We start from the raw sequence: 24,744 nt of genomic DNA, 5'->3' as shown, positions 1-24,744 counted from the left end.
CCCACCCCCTCCACCAGTGAATCATGGCTAGCCAGTGTGATCCAAGAACACTGCAGAAGAAATACTATATGACTCCAAGACTCGGCAATTTCCTCTTTGGTCCATCTTAGGCCACTTGCTCTGTAGGAAGCCAGCCACCGTGTCACGAGAACATTTAAGTAGCGTTGTGGAGATACCTGCTGTTGTTTAGTTGCTAAGTCCTGTCTGACTCCTTTGAAACCCCATGGACTGTAGCCTGGCAGGCTCCTCTGTCTACGGGCTTCTCCAGGCAAGAATATTGGAGTGGGTTGCCATTTCCTTCTCCAAGAGATCTTCCTGACCCGGGGATCAAATCTGCGTCTCCTGCACTGGCAGGTGGGTTCTTTACCACAGAGCCACCGGGGAAGCCCATGGAGAGACCTGCACGTGAGAAGCTGAGACCTCCCACCACCCACAGGTGCCCACTTGCAGCCACGTGTGTGCCCCCTGGGAAGCACATTCTGTGGCCTCAGTCATGTCTAGAGATGACTGCAAGCTGACATCTTGGCTGCAACCTCATGAGATATCCTGAGCCACCAACACACAAGTGACTCCTGAATACCTGACCCAGAGAAATGGTGACATCATAAATTATCACTGTTATTTTAAGCCTGCAAAGTAGTGGGGTAATTTGTGATACAGCAGTAGATGATACTATCTGTGATACTGCTGCTTGTGAAAATCTCTATAGGGACTTCCCTGATGGTCTAGTGGTGCAGACTCCACGCTTCCAAAGGAGGGGCCCAGGTTCTGTCCCTGGTCAGGGAACTAGATTTCATATGTCACGACTCAAAGTTCACATGCCACAATCAAACATCTCACATGCTGCAAAGAAGACTCGGCACATCCAAATAAATAAATAAGCAAAAATAAAATATTTTTTCTGAAATGAACTTCTATATTTTGTTTTTAAAAATCTTTCCCCCTGTATTATTGAACATAATTGATACATAACATTGCATAAATTTAAGGTGTACAGTGTAATGACTTGATATATGTTGCAAAATGATTACCAAATTAACTAAGTTTACACATCCATCACCTCACATAGTTATACTTCTTTGTGTGCGATAAGAACTTTTAAGATCTACTCTTAGAAAATTTCAGAAAAAAAAAAAAAAGAAAGAAAATTTCAGGTACACAATACAGTATAAACTATAATCATCATGCTATATCTTACCTTCCCAGAATTTATTAGTCTCAAAACTGAAGGTTTGCCCAGGAATTCCCTGGTGGTTAGAACTCTGTGCTTTCACTGCCGAAGGCCTGGGTTCCATCCCATGTCAGGGAACTTAGATCCACAAGCCACTAGGCTCAGAAGAAAAAAAAAAACTGAAAATTTGTACTCTCTAACAACTTTCACTTCTGCCCCTGGTAACCACTAACCTGCTCTCTTTCTATGAGTTCAGTTTTTCTAGAGTCCACACATTAGTGAGATCATACAGTAGCTGTCTTTGTCTGACTTATTGTAAATAGCAAAATGCCTTCAAGTTTCATCTATGTTGCTGCAAAGGGCAGGATTTCATCTTTTTCATGGCTAGGTAACATTCCATTGTGTATATACATACCACAATATACCACATCTTCTTTATCCACTCATCTGCTGGTGTATACTTAGACTACTTTTGTGTCTTAGCTATTGTAAACAATGCCACAAGGAACATGGAAGTGATTTCATTTCCTTCAGGTATATAAGGATTGCTTTGGCCCTCAGGCCCTTTTGTTGTTCCATGCAAAATTTAGGATTTTTAAAAAATTTCTGTAAAAATGCCTTTAGAATCTTGATAGGGATTGCATTGAATTTATAGATGGCTTTGTGTAGTAGAGATGTTTTTTAACAATATTAACTCTTCCAATCCATGACCATGGGATATCTTTCCATTTATTTGTGTCTTCTTCAATCTGTTTCATCAATGTCTTATATATTTCCATGTACAGATCTTTCACATCCTTGGTTAAATTAATTCCTAAGTATTTTATTGTTTTTGATGTTTATTGTAAATGGAATTGTTTCCTTTAATTCTTTTCCAGATGATTTGCCATTAGTGTATAGAAATATACAAAAATATCTAAAAACATCTCAATTCTAATGGTGCTTACTCTTTAGTGGGTCATCAGTGCCTATTCATGAAACAGTATGCACACAAGAATCCATTCTATTCATCTCCAAATCATAGGAAGTTGTATCATCCCCGTCGCTAAAAGGATATAGGGTGGAATCATTTGGTAATGACAATTTTGAAGAATAAGTCTGAACTCTATGAGCTGATTCTGATATCTTCTTGAAATCTGTAAGCAGGGAGGGAGACCCTGAAATAAAAAATAGGTTAGAATAATAGTTATCTTAACGCCAGGAACATTTTAAAATATCATTTGGAAAACCACTGAACTACTTGCAAGAGAATACAAATGGGTCACCTACATTCTTTCAGTAAGATGACACACATCAGAAAGGAAAATAAAGATATCTGCAATTCAGTGTAACTAGTATGTTTTGTAACAACAGTGATGATGATGATTAAACCTAATTATGGAACCCACCTATATCTTGAGCTTTCCCGGTGGCTCAGTAGTGAAAAATCTGCTTGCCAGGCAGGGAATGCAGGTTTGATCCCTGGGTTGGGAAGATCTTCTGGAGATGGATATGGCAACCAACTCCAGTATTCTTGCTTGGGAAATCCCATGGACAGAGGAACATGGCGGGCTACAGTACATGGGATCACAAAAGAGTTGACCATCACCTATATCTTAGATCAGTTTATCCATTCCTTTTTCCCTCTTATTTGCCACAAAGAGATTATCTTGCTCTCACATTTTAAAGGATAAGTCAATAACTAAATCACAATATAAATGGCAAAGTGATGGTGAGAAGAGCACATATTAAAATAATCAGGAGAGAACTCTGAAGAAAGATGCTCCTTTTGTATCAAAATCATTCCATTGCAGTAACTTACTGAAATGATGCAGTAGAGTTCCAATGCATACAAGTTTATCCACAGAGGGGGGTATCTTGGCCAGTGAGCTTCTTTCCCACGGGGGTAGTTGACAAAATTCTTCCAGCAGTGACCATACTCTAAGGAAACACAAATCTTGGTTCATGCAACACATACAACAGAAAGTTGAATCCAACCTAAAAATATATCATGTATAAATCCCTCTGGCCTGTTTCCTGCTGGAGAAGGACTAGACTCTTTCAGCATCCCTAAAAGGAACTGGAGTGGGTGCCCAGTCCCTTCTCCAGGGGATCTTCCTGACTCAGGGATAGAACCTGGGTCTCCTGCTTTGCAGACAGATCCTTTACCTTTTGAGCTACCAGGGAAGTTTCCCAAAAGGAGCTCAGCAATTAAGATGGTAGAGAGGGGGCTTTGCTGGTGGCTCAGTGGTAAAGAATCCGCTTGCCAATGCAGGAGATATGGTTCAGTCCCTGAGCTGAAAGCCACAACTGTTGAGTCTGCGCTCTAGAGGCCAGGAGCCACAACTACTGAAGGCTGAGCACCCTAGAGACCTCACTCAGCAACAAGAGAAGCCTCCACAATGAGAAGCCAGAGCACCACAAGTAGAGAAGAGCCCATACAGTGATGAAGACCCAGCACAGCCAAAAATAAATAAATTAATTAATAAAGTAAATAAGACAGGAGCCAGGAAAAAGCCATCTCTTTGATGCTTTCTTTGCTATGAATTTCAAAAGTGGGCTTTTACTCTATTTTGGGCTTTCACTTCAGAGACTTCCCGTCTGGGATAATCCAGTCTCCTGGCCTAGAAACATACCACCACCACCACAACCTCTCATAAACACCTAAGATTCTTGGCTTGTTGTTTTCACCTGGGGCTCTCATGACCTGGATAGTCACACCGCTGTGAAACAGGTCTTTGAGTCCTTGCCGGTTTTGTGGATCCATGTGCTGGAAAAGCCGTGCTACGTAAATAACTAGGGTCACATTGGGATGCTGATTCAAAAATTCTCTAATGGCCTTGGAGCATTCCCAGCAGGGACTCCAGGACAAGTACCAGAAGATGGAGCAGCTGATGGATGGGCAAAAATATCTTTCTGAAGCAATTTTTTCTATAAAATTGCGTTCAACATGCTTGGTGGTGTTTTTGCCCGAGTGTCGCCAGACGTCCCGGCTGTTGCCCCACTGGATTTCGTAGAGCAGACAGGCCTCTTTACAGAATTTTCTGGGGTCAAAGGAGAATTCAAATTCCCAGGGCTCAATTCTTCTCCTGAAATATAAAAAGCACCCCCACCCACCCACCCCATGTCGTCATGTCATCATTTGAGGGAAGGCAAAAGGAGAAGAGGGTGGCAGAGGATGAGATGGTTAGATAGCATCATCAACTCAATGGAAACAAATCTGAGCAAACTCTGGGAGAGAGTGAAGGACAGGGAAGCCTGGCGCGCTGTCGTCCGTGGGGTCGCAAAGATTCCGACATGACTTAGCGACTGAACAACAGAAATAATTTCTTCTCCTTTTCTATCAGGCAAACCTAAAACATGACATCTCAGGAATTTTTTTTCTATTCTATATCTCAAAGTTATCTGGGGAGTTCTGTTTGGATTATCAGAGTTTCTCTCACAAACAGGGAAGAGATTTTTTTCCAACTCGTGTTATTGGGTTACCACTCTCTATACCATGGCTTGGTAGTCTTGAATTCAGGTGTAAATATGTCTTTGTTTCTCTTTTAAAGTTTTCTTACTATATTCTAATCTTATTTATTTTGGCCTCACAGCTTGAAGAATCTTAGTTCCCACAGCTAGGGATTGAACCTGGGCCCTCGGCAGTGAAAGCTCTGAGTCCTAACCACTGGACTGCCAGGGAAGTCCCTCTGAACTTTCTGTCTCAGACTTAGAGATGACCTGTCTCACTCAATCTTCATTATTCCTCAATGGAATAGATTTTTTTTTCTTTTTCAGGTGTGGAGTCCTCAAATTGCCAACAGAAGTCTATTACCAACTCTGCGAAGAAAGTCATTTAGCCTCAGGATTCTTCCACATTCAATTATATGTATACTAATTCCTCACAAGAAAGAAATTCAAATTTCTCTTGAGGGCATCTTTATTTTTTTTTCCCCAGTTATTTTTATTAGTTGGAAGCTAATTACTTTACAATATTGTAGTGGTTTTTGCCATACACTGACATGAATCAGCCATGGATTTACACGTGTTCCCCATCCTGAACCCCCCACCCACCTCCCTCCCCATCCCATCCCTCTGGGTCATCCCAGTGCACCAGCCCCGAGCACTTGTCTCACGCATCCAACCTGGTCGAGGGCATCTTTAGACATAACACTCTCTGTGGGTCAAAGTTATGACTCAGGGAAAACTCAGAATTATGCCAAGGACTCTGCTATATGCTTGAGTCATAAGTTTATTACATTCTCATATTCTCCACTCATTCCTAAAGGATCACTTAATTTATTTTATAGAGCAACCCTCCCACCCATCAAGAGATAATATGTTCCCTGACAAATCTCTCTGTTCTAGACTTACAGATGAGGGCAGCGGGGAGGAAGGAGAGGATGAGATGAATGGTGAGAGTAGCATGGAAGCGTATATACTATCATAAGTAAAATAGATAGGCAATGGGAATTTGCTCTATGACTCAGGGAACTCAAACCAGAGCACTTTAACAACCTAGAGGAGTGGGATGGGGTGGGAGGCAGGAGGGAGGGTCAGGAGGGAAAGGACACATGTACCTCTATGGCTAATTCACGTTGATGTATGGCAGAAATGAAACCAATATTGTAAAGCAATCATCAATCAATTAAATATAAATGCAATTTTTAAATAGGTCTAGGGAGTCCAGTGGTTAGGACTCCACTCTTCCATTGCTGGGGGACCTGGGTTCAATCCTTGATTGGGAAACTAAAATCTCCCAAACCATGTGGCATGGTAAAATTTAAAAAAAAAAAAAAAGTCTAGAAAATGGGCATAGTGTTTAAAATAGGAAGATGCAAGTGACAAACCAGTTTTCTGAACTTTTCACTAATTTCTATGAAAACTTGTGATTTAAAGAGAGAAAAACAATAGAAAGAGAATAACAAAAGAAAGCTGGAAGATAGTTTTTTTCAACTGAAACCCAAAGACATAGGAGGGAAGACACAAGAAGAAATAATAAGCATAAGGAGTGGAGTTGCAAAAACAAAGAATGGGCGCATCAGAAAAGAGGAAAGGAACAATAAGGAAATTGTAGTCCTCCCGCTCCTACATGCTCATTTATTTTGGGTTGAGTTAAATGTGTACTATGATAGTAGAATTCTTACCTCAATGTGGGATCTCCCGCTGGAGGACCTGTTGACCAAGAGATGATCACGTCAAGCAACACCCATATGTACAAATCGAACCGCTAAGAATAAAGGCTGTATTCTTCTAAACCCACAAATCATATCAGAAAATGCAGCTGGAGGATGCTCTCTCGGGATTTCCCTGGTGGACCAGTGGTTAAAACTCCCTGCTTGCACTGCAGGGGCAGGAGTGCAATCTCTGCTTTCAAACCTAAGATCTGGCATACTGCCCGGTGTGGCCAAAAGCAAAAGTCAACACACACAAAAAGGCATCAAGTGCCAAGTAAATGCATCTAAAGCACTGTTTAAGACATCTCCATGTTATTCACAGGGCTTCCCAGGTGGCTCAGTGGTAAAGAATCCGCCTGCTGATGTAGGAACCACAGGAGACTCGGGTTTGATCCCCAGGTCATGAAGATCCCCTGGAGGAGGAAATGGCAACCCACTCCCTTATTCTTGCCTGAGAAATCCCATGGAAAGAAGAGCCTGGTGGGTTACAGTCCATGGGGCTGCAAACTCAGACACAACTGAACACACACACATGCTATTCACAAATTCTCCAAATATTTTGTCTTATTAAAAGAAAAATACACAGTAAACTATCAAAAACCATAATGGAAAAGAAAAGAAATCTAAAATAAAATATCAACCTGAATTTTCTTAGCTGAGCATTCAAGACTCTCAACAATATGTCTTCAAATTTGTTTTTGGGGATGGAGAGAGGGATAAATTTGGGAGACTGGAATTGACACATTACTGTATATAAAATAGATAATAAGAACCTACACTATATAGCACAGGGAACTCTACTCAATGCTCTGTAATGACCTATATGGGAAAAAAATCTAAAAGGAGTGCATACATGTATATATATAACTGCTTCACTTTGCTGTATACCTGAAACTAATACAACGTTGTAAAGCAACTATAGTCCAATTAAAAAAAAGAAGCAAATTTACTTTCTAATCACATTGCTGATTGCTTCCAAAAACTCTTCTGTAGCCTGATCAATTCATTCATTATATTCCACACACAATCTTCAGAAAATTCCCTTAAACTCCTGGTGTCAGTCAAACAGGAATCTCCTCCTCTTTGCCAACCAAAATTCTGCCCTTTCAAGACCAAGTTCAAAACCCACCTCATCTGAAAATCATTTCCTTCCACAACCTGGTATTCTTCCTTCCCCACGAATTTTTCTAACACTAAGTAACAGAACCTTAAATAATCCATTAACATGCCCTGGTGCTAGAACTTCAGCTGCTATCTTAAATTTTCATCTAGTAGTTGTATTTTTTAACTTAAGTTTTTTATTATGGTGAAACAAGCATTGCTTTAGTATCATCTGATTAAAATCATTTATGGTATGAACAGGTGGTATTAATAATCACACCACCACCAATAAGAAGAACTCCTGTTTAAGAATAATATGAAAATATTAATAAATAGGAAAGTTGGAAAATGCTCATGAATACAAGCATGAACAGGACACATATGCACACACATATAAGCAAGCACACACAGAGTTTTGGAGCTTTTCAAGAATATGGAGATTTCAGGCCCCCCGACCATTTACCTCTGTCAGAAGCCATGGTGCTCTGTGTCTGGACTTTTTCCTCTGGAGTTATATTGTGCTAATTGCCGCTGCCCAGCAACCTGCCCCAACATAGTTTCTGCAGGTGTGACCACTGCCACCTGTTTAATCAGAGGATGACTCATTCCTGAGTCTCAGGCAGATACTAGGTATCTAGACCGTACAGAGATCAAACTAGTCAATCCTAAAAGAAGCCAACTCTGACTGTTGCTGAAGCTGAAGTTCCAATACTTTGGCCACCTGATTCGAAGAGCCGACTCATTGGAAAAGACTCTGATGCTGGGAAAGATCGAAGGCAAAAGGAAAAGGGGATGGCAGAGGATGAGATGGTTAGATAGCATCACCAACTCAATGGACAAACTCTGGGAGATGGTGAAGGATAGGAAAGCCTGGAGTGCTGCAGTCCATGGGGTCACAAAGAGTTGGACACAACTTAGTGACTGAACAACAACAGACTGTACAGACAGGTAGCAGATGAAGAGGGCAGTTGGTGGGGGTTGATAAGAAAGCTTATGATGCAGATAATTAATCTTGTAGCCTAATTCACTGAGAATGGATGTAGGGATATCTCCCTTTAAAGTTAAAGAAGACTGGCACATTGCTGTTTATTGGAGAGAAGAGAGGAAGAAGAAAGGGAAGAGCGAATTGGCCTGGTTCTGTGACCTGAAGGTTTTCATTGTTACCTGGTGAAACAGTGAGGCCTTGCCCTTCTGCCATTATTCATTAATTTCTAACTTCCTCTTATTTTGCTCTTCACCTCAGATTCTCTTGGAAAGGGGTGGGGCATTATAGATGCAAAATCAAAAGAACTTTGGTCTCTGAGTCAGGGAATTATTATACAGTACAAGTTTCAGGTGATTTCTTTTGCTTCATGAAGCTAAGATTAAGTGTATGGCCCTGTCCACTTCCGCTTCCTTATCTGCCTTGAAGAAATGACTACTATACTCCCTATTGCCATTGACTCCTGTTGCCTGAATTCTGAGTTCAGCTCCTCTGGGTTTGAGCAAACACACTCCCAGAACTGAGGTCACCCTTAAGACCTAAGGCTCCCTCTAGAGCTTCCCTGGTGGCATAGACAGTAAAAAAAATCAGTCTGAAATGTGGGAGACCTGGATTCAATCCCTGGGTTGGGAAGATCCCCTGGAGGAGGGCATGACAACCCTCTCCAGTATTCTTGCCTGGAGAATCCCCATGGACAGAGGAGCCTGGCAGGTTCATGGGATGGAAGGGTCAGACATGACTGAGCAATTAAGCACAACACAGGGTCTCACAACTACAGCCCCTGTACGTTAAGTCTCAAATTCTATGAACCCTACACCTAAACTCTAAACATAAGATTTTCACTGGTGCACTGGGAAGACCCAGAGGAATCGGGTGGAGAGGGAGGTGGGAGGGGGGATGGGATGGGGAATAAATGTAACTCTATGGCTGATTCATATCAATGTATGACAAAACCCACTGAAATGTTGTGAAGTAATTAGCCTCCAACTAATAAAAAAAAAAAAAACATAAGATTTTCTTAATCGCAAAATCAAGCTGGAGCTGGACAAGATGAAGCAGATGTTTGGAGTGGCAGGTGATAGTTTTGAAGAAGGGACAGAAGTGCCACATCATAAATAAAGGTCCTTCAGGAGCCAAGTCCATGGGGTCACAAAGAATTGGACACAACTGAGCAACTGAACTGAACTGATCCCTGGAGCGTATACATATGTAACCTTACAGTAGCACAGTAAACTTTGCAGACTGACTAAGGTAAGAATCTTGCGGTAAGATCATCCTGAATTATACAACTGGTCTCAATCTAGTCTTAAAGACTTTTATTTATTTATTTTTCTGGCTGCACTTCTTGGCATGCTGAACTTCCCTGACCAGAGATTGAACCCACAGCCGCTGCAGTGAAAATACAGAATCTTAACCAGTGGACCCCTAGGGAAGTCCAGAGACTTTTATAAAAGGCAGGCAGAGGTCTTCCCTGGTGGTTCAGTGGTAATGAATCCATTTGCCGATGCAGGAGACATAGGTTCCATCCCTGATCCTGCAAGATCCCACATGCCCCTAAGCTACAGCTATTGAAGCCTGTGCTCTAGAACCCGGGAGCCACAACTACTGAGCTAACAAGCCATAGAGCCTGTGCCATACAACAAAAGCCATCGAAATGAGAAGCCCCTGCCCACCACAATTAGAGAAACGCCCTCACAGCAATGAAGATACAGCACAGCCAAAAATCTAAATAAATAAATAAATTCTAAAAACAAAAAAAATGTAAGGAATGAAACTGGGTCACTTGTAGAGCTGTGGATGGACCTAGAGTCTGTCATACAGAGTGAAGTAAGTCAGAAAAACAGATGTGTTAGTCGCTCAGTCGTGTCCGACTCTTTGGGAACCTATAAACTCTAGCCCGCTAGGCTCTCTGTGAGATTTCCTAAATGAGAATACTGGAGTGGGTTGCCATTCTTTCTCGAGGGGATCTTCCCAACCCAGGGATTGAACCCAGGTCTCCCATGTTGCAGGAGCATTCTTTACCTCCAGAGCTACCAGAGAAAAACAGGTATTGCATATTAGCTCATATATGTAGAATCTAGAAAAATGGTACAGATGAACATATTTGCAGGGCAGGAATAGAGATGCCGATGTAGAGAACGGACATGTGGACACAGGGGAGGAAGGGGACAATGGGATGAATTGGGAGTAGGCTTGAAAGAAATACACCAGCATGTGTAACACAGATAGCCAGTGGGAACCTGCTGTTACAGCATGGGCAGCTCCGATTGGCGCTCTGTGATGACCTGGAATGGTGGGATGGGGTGAGGACTGCAGGAGATCCAAGAGGGAGGGATATATGTATACATATAGCTGATCCACTTCGTTGTCCAGCAGAAACTATCACAACATTGTAAAGCAATTATACTCCAATTAAAAAAAGACTATAAAATATAAATGTTCAATTTAGGTTAGTGTCCTATTCCTGTTATACATTTTTAAAAAACACATAAACATATACCCTTGTAATCACTCCATAATCAAGATATTTAAGCTTGTCATCACCGCCCCAAATTTTCATGTTTGTTTGCAGTCAGTCATTCTACTCCCAGTCCTAGGCAACCACTAATGTTTCTATCACTAAAGATTAGCTTGGATTCTTCTATAATTTCATACAAAAGGAATCATATAATGTGTCAAACTTTGATGATTGCTTTTGTGAAATAAAATTCACATTTATGGCAAGACAAGAAAAATTTAAATACAAAAATTCTTCTCTGGGACTTCTCTGGTGGTACAGTGGATAAGAATCCACCTGCCAATGCAGGAGACACAGGTTCAATCCCTGGTCCAGGAAGATTCCACAAGCCCTGGGGCGGCTAAGCCCAAGTGCCTACAGCCCCAGCTCTGCAACAAGAGAAGCCACCACAGTAAGAAACCTGAGCAACACAGAGAAAAGTAGATTCTGCTCGCTGCAACTAGAGAGTAGCCCATGTTCAGCCACAAAGATCCAGGGCAACCGAATATAAAAATAAATTTTAAAAAACTTCTGCCCTTTGACCTCTCCCCCTTCACATTGTGAATTGTGTATTTACATTATGCATGAACCAAACCTCCCCCATTGGCAGGAATACCTGTTCAACCATAAACTGCAAATCCTAGTATCAACAAGACAACTCCTTAAAAGATAACATTCCTTCTTGATCTTTATAAAGGGTTTCAGGACCCATCACAATGGGACTTAAATCTGGAATATGTACACTGTCATTTAATGTACAGCCCTCTGTCTCAAAAAACTTATATGAACCGTGTCTCATCTTCTAATGAGCAGAACAGTTCTCAGAGCTTCCTGGGTTATAATCCTCAAATTTGTGGGCAATAAAAATTTTCAATTCTTTCTTGTATAAACTGATTAATTTTTCATCAACACATTTTTTGCTCAACTACTTTGTGAAATTGATCTACATGATTAGGTGTATCAGTGGTTCATTTCTTTCTATTTCTGGAATTCCATTATACGGTTATGTTACAACTTGTTTATTAATTTATCCTTTGGTGGACTTAGGCTAATTTTATAGTTTTAGGCTATGGTGAAGAAAGATGATGTGAACATTGTGTACAATTCTTTGTGTAACCTTTTTTATTTTCTTCTCTTGGGTAAAGAAGCTGGAAGTGAAATCGCTGGATCAAATAGGTAAGCATTTAACTTTTAAGAAAATTATTGGACTGTTATAATACTTTACACTCCGACCAGGAGGAAATGAATATCCAAGTCGTTTGATGTCCTCCCCAACACTTGGTCAGCCTTTCTAGTTGCAGTAATTTCTGTGGGTATGTAGATTTTAATTTGCATCTCCCTGGTTCTTAATGATGGTGAGCATCTTTTCATGTGCCTGTTAATTATTTATATATCTTCTTTTTTGAAGCCTGTTTGAGTGTTTTGTCCTTTTTTAATTTTTATCTCCTTACTAATTTGTAAGAATTCTATACATATTTTAGATACAATTCCTTTGTCATATCTGTATATATGTTTTCTGTATATATATTTTCCTTAGTATATACCTGTATATATTTATATGTATCTGTATATATATATATATCTATATGTTTTCTTTAGTCTCTGACTTGACTTTTCATTTCCTTAATGGTGTCTTTTGAAGAATAAGTGTTCTTAATTTTGGGGAAGTTCAATTTATCAATCTTTTTTTTAATGGTTAGCTGCCGAGGTCCAGCCCCAGCAGGACCAGGAATACCCAAGGGATGAATGGCATAGGCGAGGAAGAAGACAGACACACGTAGAAGGTTGCGTAGAAGAGGTAGCTTGTTTTTTATTTTTATGATAGCTCAGTTTTTATAGAATGAACATTACCTCCCCCTTAAGTCACCCCCTATTACATCAGATATTGTTTTGTGCTTCTGTCAATATTTTTCTTTCCCATGTTTTCCCCCTATGCATTCATCTAGAACGTTTCCAATTACAGGGTTTATTCTTAAATGTCCCGTACATAGTCTTCTTGCCTCAATGGCCTAACATTTTCATTCTAACAAAACAATGTTCTACAAATCTCAGGTATAGTGTAAATTCTTTAGACAATAAAACAATACATGGGAAGGGTCACAGTAACATGTTTGACATTTCTGAGAATAGTACCATGAGAAAAACCTTGATATTTTTCTTTACCTGAAACCACAAAATCTCAATTTGCAATGATTAACTGTTAAACAGCAAAAACACCTCTAAAAAAGCAAAACACCTCTATTAATAGTGAGATAATGGCAGTGAAGCTGGTTAATATAAATCTTCTATTGAAATCCTATGTACCCTATTTTCTACTTCTACAAAAATACCCATAATATCCCATGTTGTTTAAAGAAAGGGAAACAATGAACAAATAGCAGCAAAGAAATAGCAATAATGAAAACCCTCTCAACCAAAGAGCAAGTAAACTGAAGCAGTATATCTTCTTCTAAATCTAAATGCCTCTACTCTTTTCTATTCTAGAACATTATAATCTTTTAAGCAAGCAGCCAAACTATACATGTGGCCTTTTCTTTTCTGACTTGATGTTTACGATCATGCCCTGAGCCAGAGCAATAATGAGCATTTCCAAAAAGGCTTGGACTCTTCCAGGGAGGCCTTATTACTATATATTATATTTCCAAAAATTAATAGAAAGCCCAACAACAGTAAGACAGAAGGAGGGCATGGACATACTGGGCCCCCGGGACAACCTCGAGGGGAAGAGCTGCCTTGCAGGTTCCTCTCTCATCCCGTGACCTTGTCATGGCCCGGGCACGTCCTGGCGGCTCCCGACAGTTAGCACTTTTTGGATCTTATCTACAAAGTCATTACCTACTCAAAGGACATGAAGACATTCTCCTATATTTTCTAGTACTCGTGGTTTTAGTTTTAGCTTTTATACTAGGTCTACAATCCGTTTTTTGAGTTTGTGGTGTGATGTTAAGAGTCAGAGTTGACTTTTGCTCATATGGATATGTTAGGTAGTTAGAATAGGGAAAAGGAGTCCAAAATGGCAGTGGCTAAAAGACAAGGAAGGGAAAAGCCCGCGAAAATAGAACAAAGGAAGGTCAAAGAAATGTCAGAGGACCGGAGTGAGGACTTCAGGTAGAACAGCACTCCTGGTTGAGCCCAATTTGCATAGGGCAGGCCCAGGGGGAAGAAAACATGAGGAGCCAAGTGTGCTCTCTCTCTCTCTCTCCCTCTCTCTCTCTCTCTCTCTCCCCCCCACCTCACCCGCCCCACCCCCCCCATGCGCTGGTGTGTTCCTCCACTCTCTTCTCTTCTTCGAGGATGGATTCTCCTGCTATCTTCTAAATAAAATAGAGCTGTAACACTGATTTGTCTAAGAGCTATGACATGGTTTGTCTAAAACCCGAGAGCTGTGATGTGCAGACGGCTTTAATGTCCATTGCTCCAAATCATTGTTGGGACAAGAACCGAGGAGCATACACTCACCTGACAGATATTATATATTACTCAGCTAGGGCTACCGCAAAATAGGTGGGTTAAACTATAAAAATTTATTTTCTCAGACTTTGGAAGGTTAGAAGTGCAAGATCAAAGTTCCAGCCAACCTGGTTCTGGTGAGAACTTACTGGCTTGTAGACACAGCCTTTTCACTGTGTTCTCACCTGAACTTGCCAGTTTCCCTGGTAGCTCAGATGGTAAAGAATCTTCCTGCCATGTAGGAAACGGGTTCAATTCTTGGGTCAAGAAGATCCCCTGGAGAAGGAAGTGGCAACCCACTCCACTATTTTTGCCTGGAGAATCCCATGGACAGAGGAGCCTGACAGGCTACAGACCATGGGGTCCACGGGGTAGCAAACAGTCGGACACGAGAGTAACTAACACTTTCACTTTTACCTGATCTTATGTTGTGTATCCAGCCTGAAGGGGTGGGGAGCTCTCCTTACAAGCACACTAATCCTCTTAGATTAGGGTTCCACCCTTATAAGCTCATTTAACCTTGAGTAGTTTCTCAGATGCTCCCATTTTCAAATATAGCCACATTAGGGGTTAGAACTTCAATGGAAGAATTTGGCAGGAGGATTTTCCCAGCAATCCAGTGGTTAAGAATCCACACCTTCAGCACAGAAGGTTCCATAGGTTCCATCCCTGTTTGGGAAACTGGGATCCCACATGCCCTGCAGTGCTGCCATAAAAGGAAAAATAGAATTTAGGGAGTACACAAACATTTTACCCATAACAGATATCTACATCATGTTCCCATATATGGTTAACTGGGTTTTGTAATGGTGGTACTAAATCTCTGTCTATGCTTAGTTGCTCAGTCATGTCCAACTCTTTGCGACCTCGTGCACTCCAGCCCACAATTCTCCAGGCAAGAATACTGGAGTGGGATGCCATGCCCTCCTCCAGGGGATCTTCCCAAGCCAGGGATCTAACCTTCAAACGTGCTATATTCTTTCAGTTACTTAGGTATCAGTTTCCCTTGGCAATGTTTTGTGATATTCAGTACGTGTCTTGTATAGTTTATTAAAATTATCCCATAGTATTTCATGATTTTAATTTGACTATAAGTAATATTGGCTTTTCTTTTTTTAAATTTCATTTTCTAACTCTTCATTGATAGTATAGAATTGATTTTTGTATATTCACCTTGTAACTTTTGGAAAGAAATGTTACCTTTTTTTAGGTTCTTCTGGCTCTTTTTGGCCATCTCATGCGAAGAGTTGACTCACTGAAAAAGACCCTGATGCTGGGAGGGATTGGGGGCAGGAGGAGAAGGGGACAACAGAGGATGAGATGGCTGGATGGCATCACCGACTCAACGGGCATGAGTTTGAGTAAACTCTGGGAGTTGGTGATGGACAGGGAGGCCTGGCATGCTGCGATTCATGGGGTCGCAAAGAGTCGGATAGGACTGAGCGACTGAACTGAACTGACTGGTCTAAGAATTAAACTGACATGAGACATATAACAGGAGAAAATCAAACAAAAATTTGATAACATCTATATATGGGGGATGCAGGAATAGGAAATGGCAACCCGCTCCAGCACTCTGGCCTGGAAAATCCCATGGACAGAGGAGCCTGGTGGGCGAGAGCCCATAAGGGTCGCAATGAGTCCTTTATGACTGAGCATGCACGCATACACGGGAGTGAAGTCGCTCAGGCGCGTCCGACTCTTTGCGACCCCATGGACTGTAGCCTACCAGGCTTCTCTGTCCATGGAATTTTCCAGGCAACACTACTGGAGTGGGTTGCCATTTCCTTCTCCAATACTCGGGAGAGACCCAGGAAAATAGAATCACCTGTCACAATGGCCGAAGCCCTCACATCAGCTAAAGACAAAAGAAGATTCTGGGATAGTGGTTTGGGACCTCAAAGGTGTACATCCATTCTAAGTCACTTCAGTTGTGTTCAACTCTTTGCGACCCTATAGACTGTAACCCTCCAGGCTCCTCTGTCCATGGGATTCTCCAGGCCAGAATACTGGAGTGGGTTGCCATTTCCTTCCCCAGGGACCTCAAAGGGGAGGCAGATAATTCACAGAGAAATGAAAAACCACATGGTAAAGAGATGTCTGCCGAGCTGTACAGAGACAATGGGACCCAGAGTGGCTTCTCACCTCTAGGTCCTGCTCAGTCTCTCTCCACCGCACTCAACCCATATTCTTGGCAGATAGTTCTGGTGACAGCTCTATTCTGGAAAAGGCCCTTTATCTCAATTCTTTAGACAGCTAAGGGGGAAAGTCAAAGTTTCTGCTTGAGGTTTTGTTTGTTTGACTCTTTGATTGTTTTCAACTTGAAATAATCCACATGTCAAAGAGACATTTGAGGGAGGTATATTTTGCTCCCCTACATAACCAACCTGTAAACTTGCTAACTTCACTTATTTCTAATTTTTTCTTTTTTTTTTTTTTTTTTGGTAGATTCCTTAGGCTTTTCCAAAGATTATGCTGTCTGCAAATATAGACAGTCTAACTTTTTCCCAACAAGTATGCCTTTTTATTTCTTCTTTTTGTCTTATTGTAATGGTTAAGGATGCCAATAAAATGTTCAATGGAGAAGGTAAGAGGTAATGCCCTTACTTATTCTCAATCGTAGGGGTATTTAGAAACAAAATTTAATTGAGAAAATTTGAAAATCTAATTGGCTTTTTTTAAACTTCTCTCTCTCTTTTTTTTTTTTTGCCGAGCTATATCTTTGTTGCACCACAAGAGCTTCTCTTTCTCTCTCTCTCTTTCTTAAAGGGCTTCTCTAATTACAGCACGTGAGCTTAGTTTCCTCAAGGCATGTGGGCTTAGTGCTGAAACCATGACACTGCATTGGAAGGTGGATTCTTAACCACTGGACCACCAGGGAAGTCCCTAATTGGCCTTATTAAAAGATTCATGAGTTGGGCAACATCCTGTCTAGCCAGTCAACAGAAAGGAGCTCCAAAGGACTCCAGAAAAGGAAAGATTTTTAATAGCAGGGAGGATGTGGGACAAGGAAATCATAAACAAACGAAGTGATTCTTTCTGGCAAGGTTATTTCCTTTGGGGGAATAAAAGTGTCTATTAGGCACATTACTTCTCTGGTGCTGACCAGGAAATTCCAGACTGACCTGGTAAGATTACATTCCTAGGCAAGGTTGAAACTGCATTTAGTTTAGGTAGCTATCAAGTCTTGGTTTAATAATGTGGGCTTAACATAAGTGACTACATTTGGGGCTTATAATTTCTTAACAGGAGGAAGCATTCAGCTGTTCTTTTCTTTTTTTTTGGCCATGCCATGTGACTTGTGGGATCTTACTTCCCTGCCAGGGATTGAACTCAGACCACGGCAGTGAAAGCGCCCAGTCCTAATCACTGGATCACCAGGGACGGAATTCTCTGTTATTCATTTTTAAGTATGATGTTAGTTATAGGTTTCCCACAGGTGCCCTTCATCAAGCTAAAGAATATTTTCTCTATTTTGTTGAGAGTTTAATCACTAATAGTTGTGACTTTTGTCATATTATTGTTTTTGCATGTATTGGGATGATTAAATAATTTCTCACTTTATTCTGTTAATGTTCAATTGCTACATAGTATTGTTTTATAATTCTTCAAATTTTATTCATATCTATGGTTTTATTGCCTTTCTCTTAATTTTGGTTTTTTCTCTATTTATGTACATATAAATTATATATATATATATATATAAAAATTGCTGCAATGCATAACTTTCAGGATCTTAATTTCCCATGCAGGGACTGAACCCAGGGCCAGGGCAGTGAAAGTGACCAGTCCTCACCACTGGACCACCAGGGAATTCCCTTCTCTTTTTATCCTTTGAAGCATATGCAAGACCTCTACATGGAAATAAACCTACACATCTATGGTCAACTGGTTATATGTATTTTCTTTTTAGTTTTTAACTGAGGCAAACAAATACATAAAATTTAGTATCTGAAGAGGAGGAATGGTCACTGAGGGTAAAGGAATGAATATAAAGAAAATCCAATGTTAATAAACACCTCAGGGGACTTCCCTGGTGGTCAAGACTTCTTCCAATGCAGGGTTCTCCCAGTGCAGGTTCTATCCCTGGTCAGGGAGCTAAGATCTTACATGCCTCATGGCCAAAAAACCAAAAGGTAAGCAGAAGCAATAATGTAACAAATTCAATAAAGACTTTAAAAAACAAACAACAACAAAAAAAAAAAAATAAATAAAAAACAAACAACAACAACAAAACACCTAGGGAAAAAGGCTCAGTGCAAGAGATAATAGTGTCTCTTATCTCAATTATGCCAGATATCTGAAAGGATGAAAGGATCTCTACTGAGATCACTACTGCTTTGGGGATCCTCACAAGATCTCCACTGAAAGCCTGCTAGCCTGAGTAACCTCCCCTGAGAGACATTGTTACAGGATATGATAACAGACCACACTAATTATTAATGACCAAATGGAACTTTGGTAATGTGCCCATAGATTTTTATTTGAGTGTTTTGCTGTAAGGAACCCAAGTTCTAAGAGGGTGGATATTGTAATACTTTGACATATAGATAGCCAAAAAGCACATGAAAGATGCTCAACATCATTAATCACCAGGAAACTACAAAACCACAATGAAATAGAACTTCTTAATTACCAGGATGGTTATAATTAAAATATATATATACATATATATATATATATTTTACAATAAGAAGTATTGGTGAGGGGAATTCCCTGGCAGTCTAGTGGTTAAGATTCTGCACTTCCAATGTAGAGGGCATAGGTTAGATCCTTGGCCAGGGAACTAAGACCCCACATTCCACATGCTGCAAAGGGTGACCAAAAAAAGAGAGAGAAACCTTTGTGATACTAGCTGAAGTGTTTATTATTGTCTTAAGTAAAAAAAGAAGTGGTAAGGAAACAACCCATGAACAACTCTTGATATTCTATTTATGCCATATTTTCTTATGTTAAAAGAAAATTTAGGCTTAACCTAATTTGATGTTTGCTGTCAAAATCCAGCCTCTATCCACCGGGACCAAACTGAATCTAGGAGACAGAGTTTTGGGTGAAGCAGAAAAGAATAGCTTTATTGCTTTGCCAGGCAAGGTGAGCCATGGTGGGCTAATGCTCTCAAGACTGTGTGTCCACCTTGGAAAGGGTAGCGAGGAGTCTTATAGTTATCGTTCAAGGAGCAGGGTGGTTGATACAGATCAGGGTATGTGCGAAGTCTGCATTTGTTTTTCATCCATAGACATCTGAAGACACTCAAGGCTGGCATCAGGTAGTCTCCTGATGGCTTCTGTGGTTCTCAAAGTTATGGAATTGTGGCCTTCTCTCTGGGATGAAGAATGCGTACAAAGAATGGAATGTAAAGTTGTTGTTCAGTTACTAAGTCATGTCCAACTCTCTGCAACCCTATGGACTGCAGCATGCCAGGCTCCCCTGTCCTTCACTATCTCCCAGAGCTTGCTTAAACTCGTGTCCATTGTGTCAGTGATGCCATCCAACCATCTATCTCATCCTCTGTCACAGAGGCCCTTCTCCTCCTGTCCTCAGTCTTTCCCAGCATCAGAGTCTTTTCCAGGGAGTCACCTCTTTGGATCAGGTGGCCAAAGTGTTGGAGCTTCAGCATCAGTCCTTCCAATGAATATTCAGGGTTGATTTCCTTTAGGATCAACTGGTTTGATCTTGCTGTCCATGGGATCCCCAAGAGTTTTCTCCAGCACCACAGTTCGAAGAGTTCAAAAGAGAAAAATATCAGGTGCAATGACACAACTTAGCAGAAACAAGACAAGACATCTGAAAAACAAGTCAAAGTGAGTTAAAACAAATCAGAGCCTGATGGAAGCTATTTGAACTAGTTTTTATAAATCTAGCTGGAACATCACTTGATGATAAACTACCCGAAGGCAGAATTTGTGCCCTTCTTTCTACCTTTCAAGGCATTCAATAAATGTCAAATTGAATTAAAATGAATTAAATTCATGGTGAAATTTCGCCTGTGGTACGTGGATGGACCTGCCATTAAAGAAGATCTTAAGTCTTGAAATGTTCTGAAATAGCTGTGCTATACACATTGTATATAACATATTTTGGAATTTGTTTTGTGCTGTTCTGCCCCAGTCACAGCATACAACTTGACTTTCCTGGCACATGCTATTTATAGACTGATCTAAGTGGACATTTAAGATTCCAACAGAGAAGCAGGACAATAAGAGAATCAAGTCATGAAGCAGTAATGCTTTTTTTTTTTTTTTGTAGCTTCAGGTGTGGTAATGGCCTCAGGAGGTAACCTAAGTCAGAAGTGACTAAACCTGCCAACAGCAGAACTCCTAGCAGAAGGAAATAGCCACTATCTTTTCAGTAACTTAAAAAAATAACAACTCAAATAATAACATGAAAGCAACTCAAACTGAGACTCTGTAACAACCCAGAGGGATGGGAAAGGGTGGAAGGGGAGGGAGGGTCAAGAGGGAAGGGACTTATGTATGGGCTTCCCAGGTGGTGTTAGTGGTAAAGAACCTGCCTGCCAATGCAGGAGACATAAGAGACACAGGTTCGATCCCTGGGTTGGGAAGATCCCCTGGAGGAGGAAATGGCAACCCCTTCCAGTATTCTTGCAGAGAGAATCCCATGGACAGAGGAGCCTGGAGGACTACAGTCCATAGGGTCACACAGAGTCAGACATTATTGAAGGGACTTAGCACACACACACACACACACACGGCTAATTCACGCTGAAGGATGGCAGAAACCAAAGCAATATTGTTAAGCAATTATCCTTCAATTAAAAATAAATAATTTTAAAAATAACATGAAGGTATTAAAAACAGACAACCCCCACACACAATCTATTTCTTTGACTCAGGAAATCTGTTAGTAACAATTTAGCTCAATTCAAAATTAAATTTAGCAATACAGTCTCAAGAATTGTGGTCAGTCGAATTGGTAACACACTTTCTTTTTAAATGTGTTTATTTATTTGACTGTTTTGGGTCAGACTGAAATTGAAGAAAGTGGAGAAAACAACTAGACCATTCAGGTATGACCTAAATCAAATACCTTATGACTATACAGTGGAAGTGAGAAATAGATTTAAGGGACTAGATCTGATAGAGTGCCTGATGAACTGTGGACTATGGACGGAGGTTCGTGTCACTGTACAGGAGACAGGAATCAAGACCATCCCCAAGAAAAAGAAATGCAAAAGAGCAAAATGGCTGTCTGAGGAAGCCTTACAAATAGCTTTGAAAAAAGGGAAGCAAAAAGCAAAGGAGAAAAGGAAAGATATACCCATTTGAATGCAGAGTTCCAAAGAATAGCAAGGAGAGACAAGAAAGCCTTCCTCAGTCATCAATGCAAAGAAACAGAGGAAAACAACAGAATGGGAAAGACTAGAGATCTCTTCAAGAAAATTAGAGATACCAAGGGAACATTTTATGCAAAGATGGGCTTAATAAAGGACAGAAATGGTAGGGACCTAACAGAAGCAGAAGATATTAAGAAGTAGCAAGAATACACAGAGGAACTGTACAAAAAAGATCTTCACGATCCAGATAATCACAATGGTGTGATCACTCACCTAGAGCCAGACATGCTGAAATGTGAAGTCAAGTGGGCCTTAGGAAGCATCACTATGAACAAAGCTAGTGGAGGAGATGGAATTCCAGTTGAGCTATTTGAAATCCTGAAAGATGATGCTGTGAAAGTGCTGCACTCAATATGCCAGCAAATTTGGAAAACTCAGCAGTGGCCACAAGACTGGAAAAGGTCAGTTTTCATTCCACCCCAAAGAAAGGCAATGCCAAAGAATGCTCAAACTACTGCACAATCTCACTCATCTCACACGCTAGTAAAGTAACGCTCAAAATTCTCCAAGCCAGGCTTCAGCAATACATGAACCGTGAACTTCCAGATGTTCAAGTTGGTTTTAGGAAAGGCAGAGGAACCAGAGATCAAATTGCCAACATCTGCTAGATCATCAAAAAAGCAAGAGAATTCCAGAAAAACATCTATTACTGCTTTATTGACTATGCCAAATCCTTTGACTCTGTGTATCACAAGCTGTGGAAAATTCTGAAAGAGATGGGCATACCAGACCACCTGACCTGCCTCTTGAGAAACCTGTATGCAGGTCAGGAAGCAACAGTTAGAACTGGACATGGAACAACAGACTGGTTCCAAATAGGAAAAGGAGTATATCAAGGCTGCATATTGTCACCCTACATATTTAACTTATATGCAGAATACATTATGAGAAACGCTGGGATGGAGGAAGCACAAGCTGGAATCAAGATTGCTGGCAGAAATATCAATCACCTCAGACATGCAGATGACACCATCCTTATGGCAGAAAGTGAAGAAGAACTAAAGAGCCTCTTGATGAAAGTGAAAGAAGAGAGTGAAAACGTTGGCTTAAAGCTCGATATTCAGAAAACTAAGATCATGGCATCTGGTCCCATCACTTCATGACAAATAGATGGGTAAACAGTGGAAACAGTGGCTGACTTTATTTTTCCGGGCTCCAAAATCACTGCAGATGGTGATTGCAGCCATGAAATTAAAAGATGCTTACTCCTTGGAAGGAAAGTTATAACCAACCTAGACAGCATATTAAGAAGCAGATCCAAAAAAAAAAAAAAAAGAAGCAGATCCATTACTTTGCCAACAAAGGTCCATCTAGTCAAGGCTATGGTTTTTCCAGTGGACATGTATGGATGTGAGAGGTGGACTATAAAGAAAGCTGAGCACAGAAGAATTGATGCTTTTGAACTGTGGTGTTGGAGATTCTTTTTTTTTTTTTTTGGAGAAGATTCTTGAGAGTCCCTTGGACTGCAAGGAGATCCAATCAGTCCATCCTAAAGATCAGTCCTGGGTGTTCACTGGAAGGACTGATGTTGAAGCTGAAACTCCAGTACTTTAGCCACCTAATGGGAAGAGCTGACTCATTGGAAAAGACCCTGATGCTGGGAAAGATTGAGGGCAGGAGGAGAAGGGGACGACAGAGGATGAGATGGTTGGATGGCATCACTGACTCAATGGACATGGGTTTGGGTGGACTCCGGGAGCTGGTGATGGATAGGGAGGCCTGGTGTGCTGCGGTTCATGGAGTCGCGAAGAGTCGGACACGACTGAGCGACTGAACTGAACTGACATATTGGGGTATATGCTAACTTTTTCACTTGCAGATATTAAAAAATTTAAGCCAAATATGCTAGATTTTATGGCTTCCCTGGTAGCTCAGCTTTTAAAAAATCCACCTGCAATGCAGGAGACCGAGGTTCGATCCCTGGTTGGGAAGATCCCCTGGATGAGGAAATGGCAACGCACTCCAGTAGTCTTGCCTGGAGAATCCACAAGGACAGAGGAGCCAGGAGTCCATGCAGTTGCAAAGAATCAGACATGGCTGAATCTAAGGACAGCACAACATGCTAGATTTTAAGCACTACAATGAAATTTCCCAAGAAACTTTTATTTTCCAAGACTTTGTACAAAAATTGTCATGTAATAGATGCTCAATAAATAAAAGTAAAACTAGTGATAATTTGCTTCAGAAATAATTTGCCCAACAGGCTGATTTCTCATGTTTGGCCAACATGGTTTGGAATCATCCCAATTAATATGAGCGACTTACATACTCAAGAAAATAGACCTGGCATGGGTTCCTACAAATAAGCCAGATCCAACCAAATGTATCATCAGATTCCTGACTGAAGAATATTGACAGGAGTGTCACAGTCTGAAATAACTAGAATTCCTCTAGTACCTGGATCCGAAGCTTCGTGAATCATGGCATTTAGATTTTAACTAATCCCTTCCTCTGATTTCCTAATACAGATTCATGTAATTACTGATGCATGTTTATTTTTAATGAAACCCAGTATCTTGGCTGGTCCTCTTCCCTTGGCATCTTACTATAAACTCACATAATGATAACTGGTTCACAGCTGAACTTTTATGACTTTTGCTTATGCTAATCAGGCTCCCTCGTTCAAGTCTGAAGGCTCACAGGTCTTAGTTCCCTGAACATGGACTTGAACCCAGACAGTAGCAGTGAAAACCTGAGTCCTAACAACTGGACTGCCAGGGAACTCCCAAAGTTGATGCCTCTAGAAAAATTGGATATTTAGCTGCTCTAAATCTCAGCTGCTTTTTCTATGAAACATAAATAATAATGCTTACCTCAAAGAGCGGTGAAATATAAGTTAATGCATAGAATAGTCCCTGCCCATAATAGGCTGTCAATAAATTCCAGTTTCCTTCTCTCTAGACTCTAATATACCCTCAGGTGCATGATGCAGAAACTAAGATCATTAAGACTGTGTCTGTGTGTGTGTGTGTAACTAGGGGACATCATTAATCATGGATAATGATGATAAACTGTAAGCATAAACATACTGACAATTCAGATCCAAAGGTC

At 40.8% G+C, this 24,744-nt stretch overlaps 1 protein-coding gene across 1 annotated transcript; it reads right to left on the bottom strand.

Moving 5' to 3' along the window:
* Positions 1-941: 941 nt before the first annotated feature.
* On the bottom strand, positions 942-7,919 carry APOBEC1 (apolipoprotein B mRNA editing enzyme catalytic subunit 1). The gene is made up of 5 exons (XM_043881789.1): positions 7,874-7,919; positions 6,280-6,307; positions 3,842-4,239; positions 2,973-3,091; positions 942-2,328 (listed from the first exon to the last, which is right to left on the bottom strand). Exons 1-5 carry the CDS (start codon positions 7,887-7,889, stop codon positions 2,179-2,181), a joined length of 711 nt encoding a protein of 236 aa, XP_043737724.1. The 5' UTR covers positions 7,890-7,919; the 3' UTR covers positions 942-2,178.
* Between the last annotated feature and the right edge of the window lie 16,825 nt (positions 7,920-24,744).

This window comes from Cervus elaphus, chromosome 22 (genome assembly GCF_910594005.1).
Source record: "Cervus elaphus chromosome 22, mCerEla1.1, whole genome shotgun sequence".
NCBI classification, from domain to species: Eukaryota; Metazoa; Chordata; class Mammalia; order Artiodactyla; family Cervidae; genus Cervus; species Cervus elaphus.
This window is presented reverse-complemented; position numbering and strand designations above follow the sequence as displayed.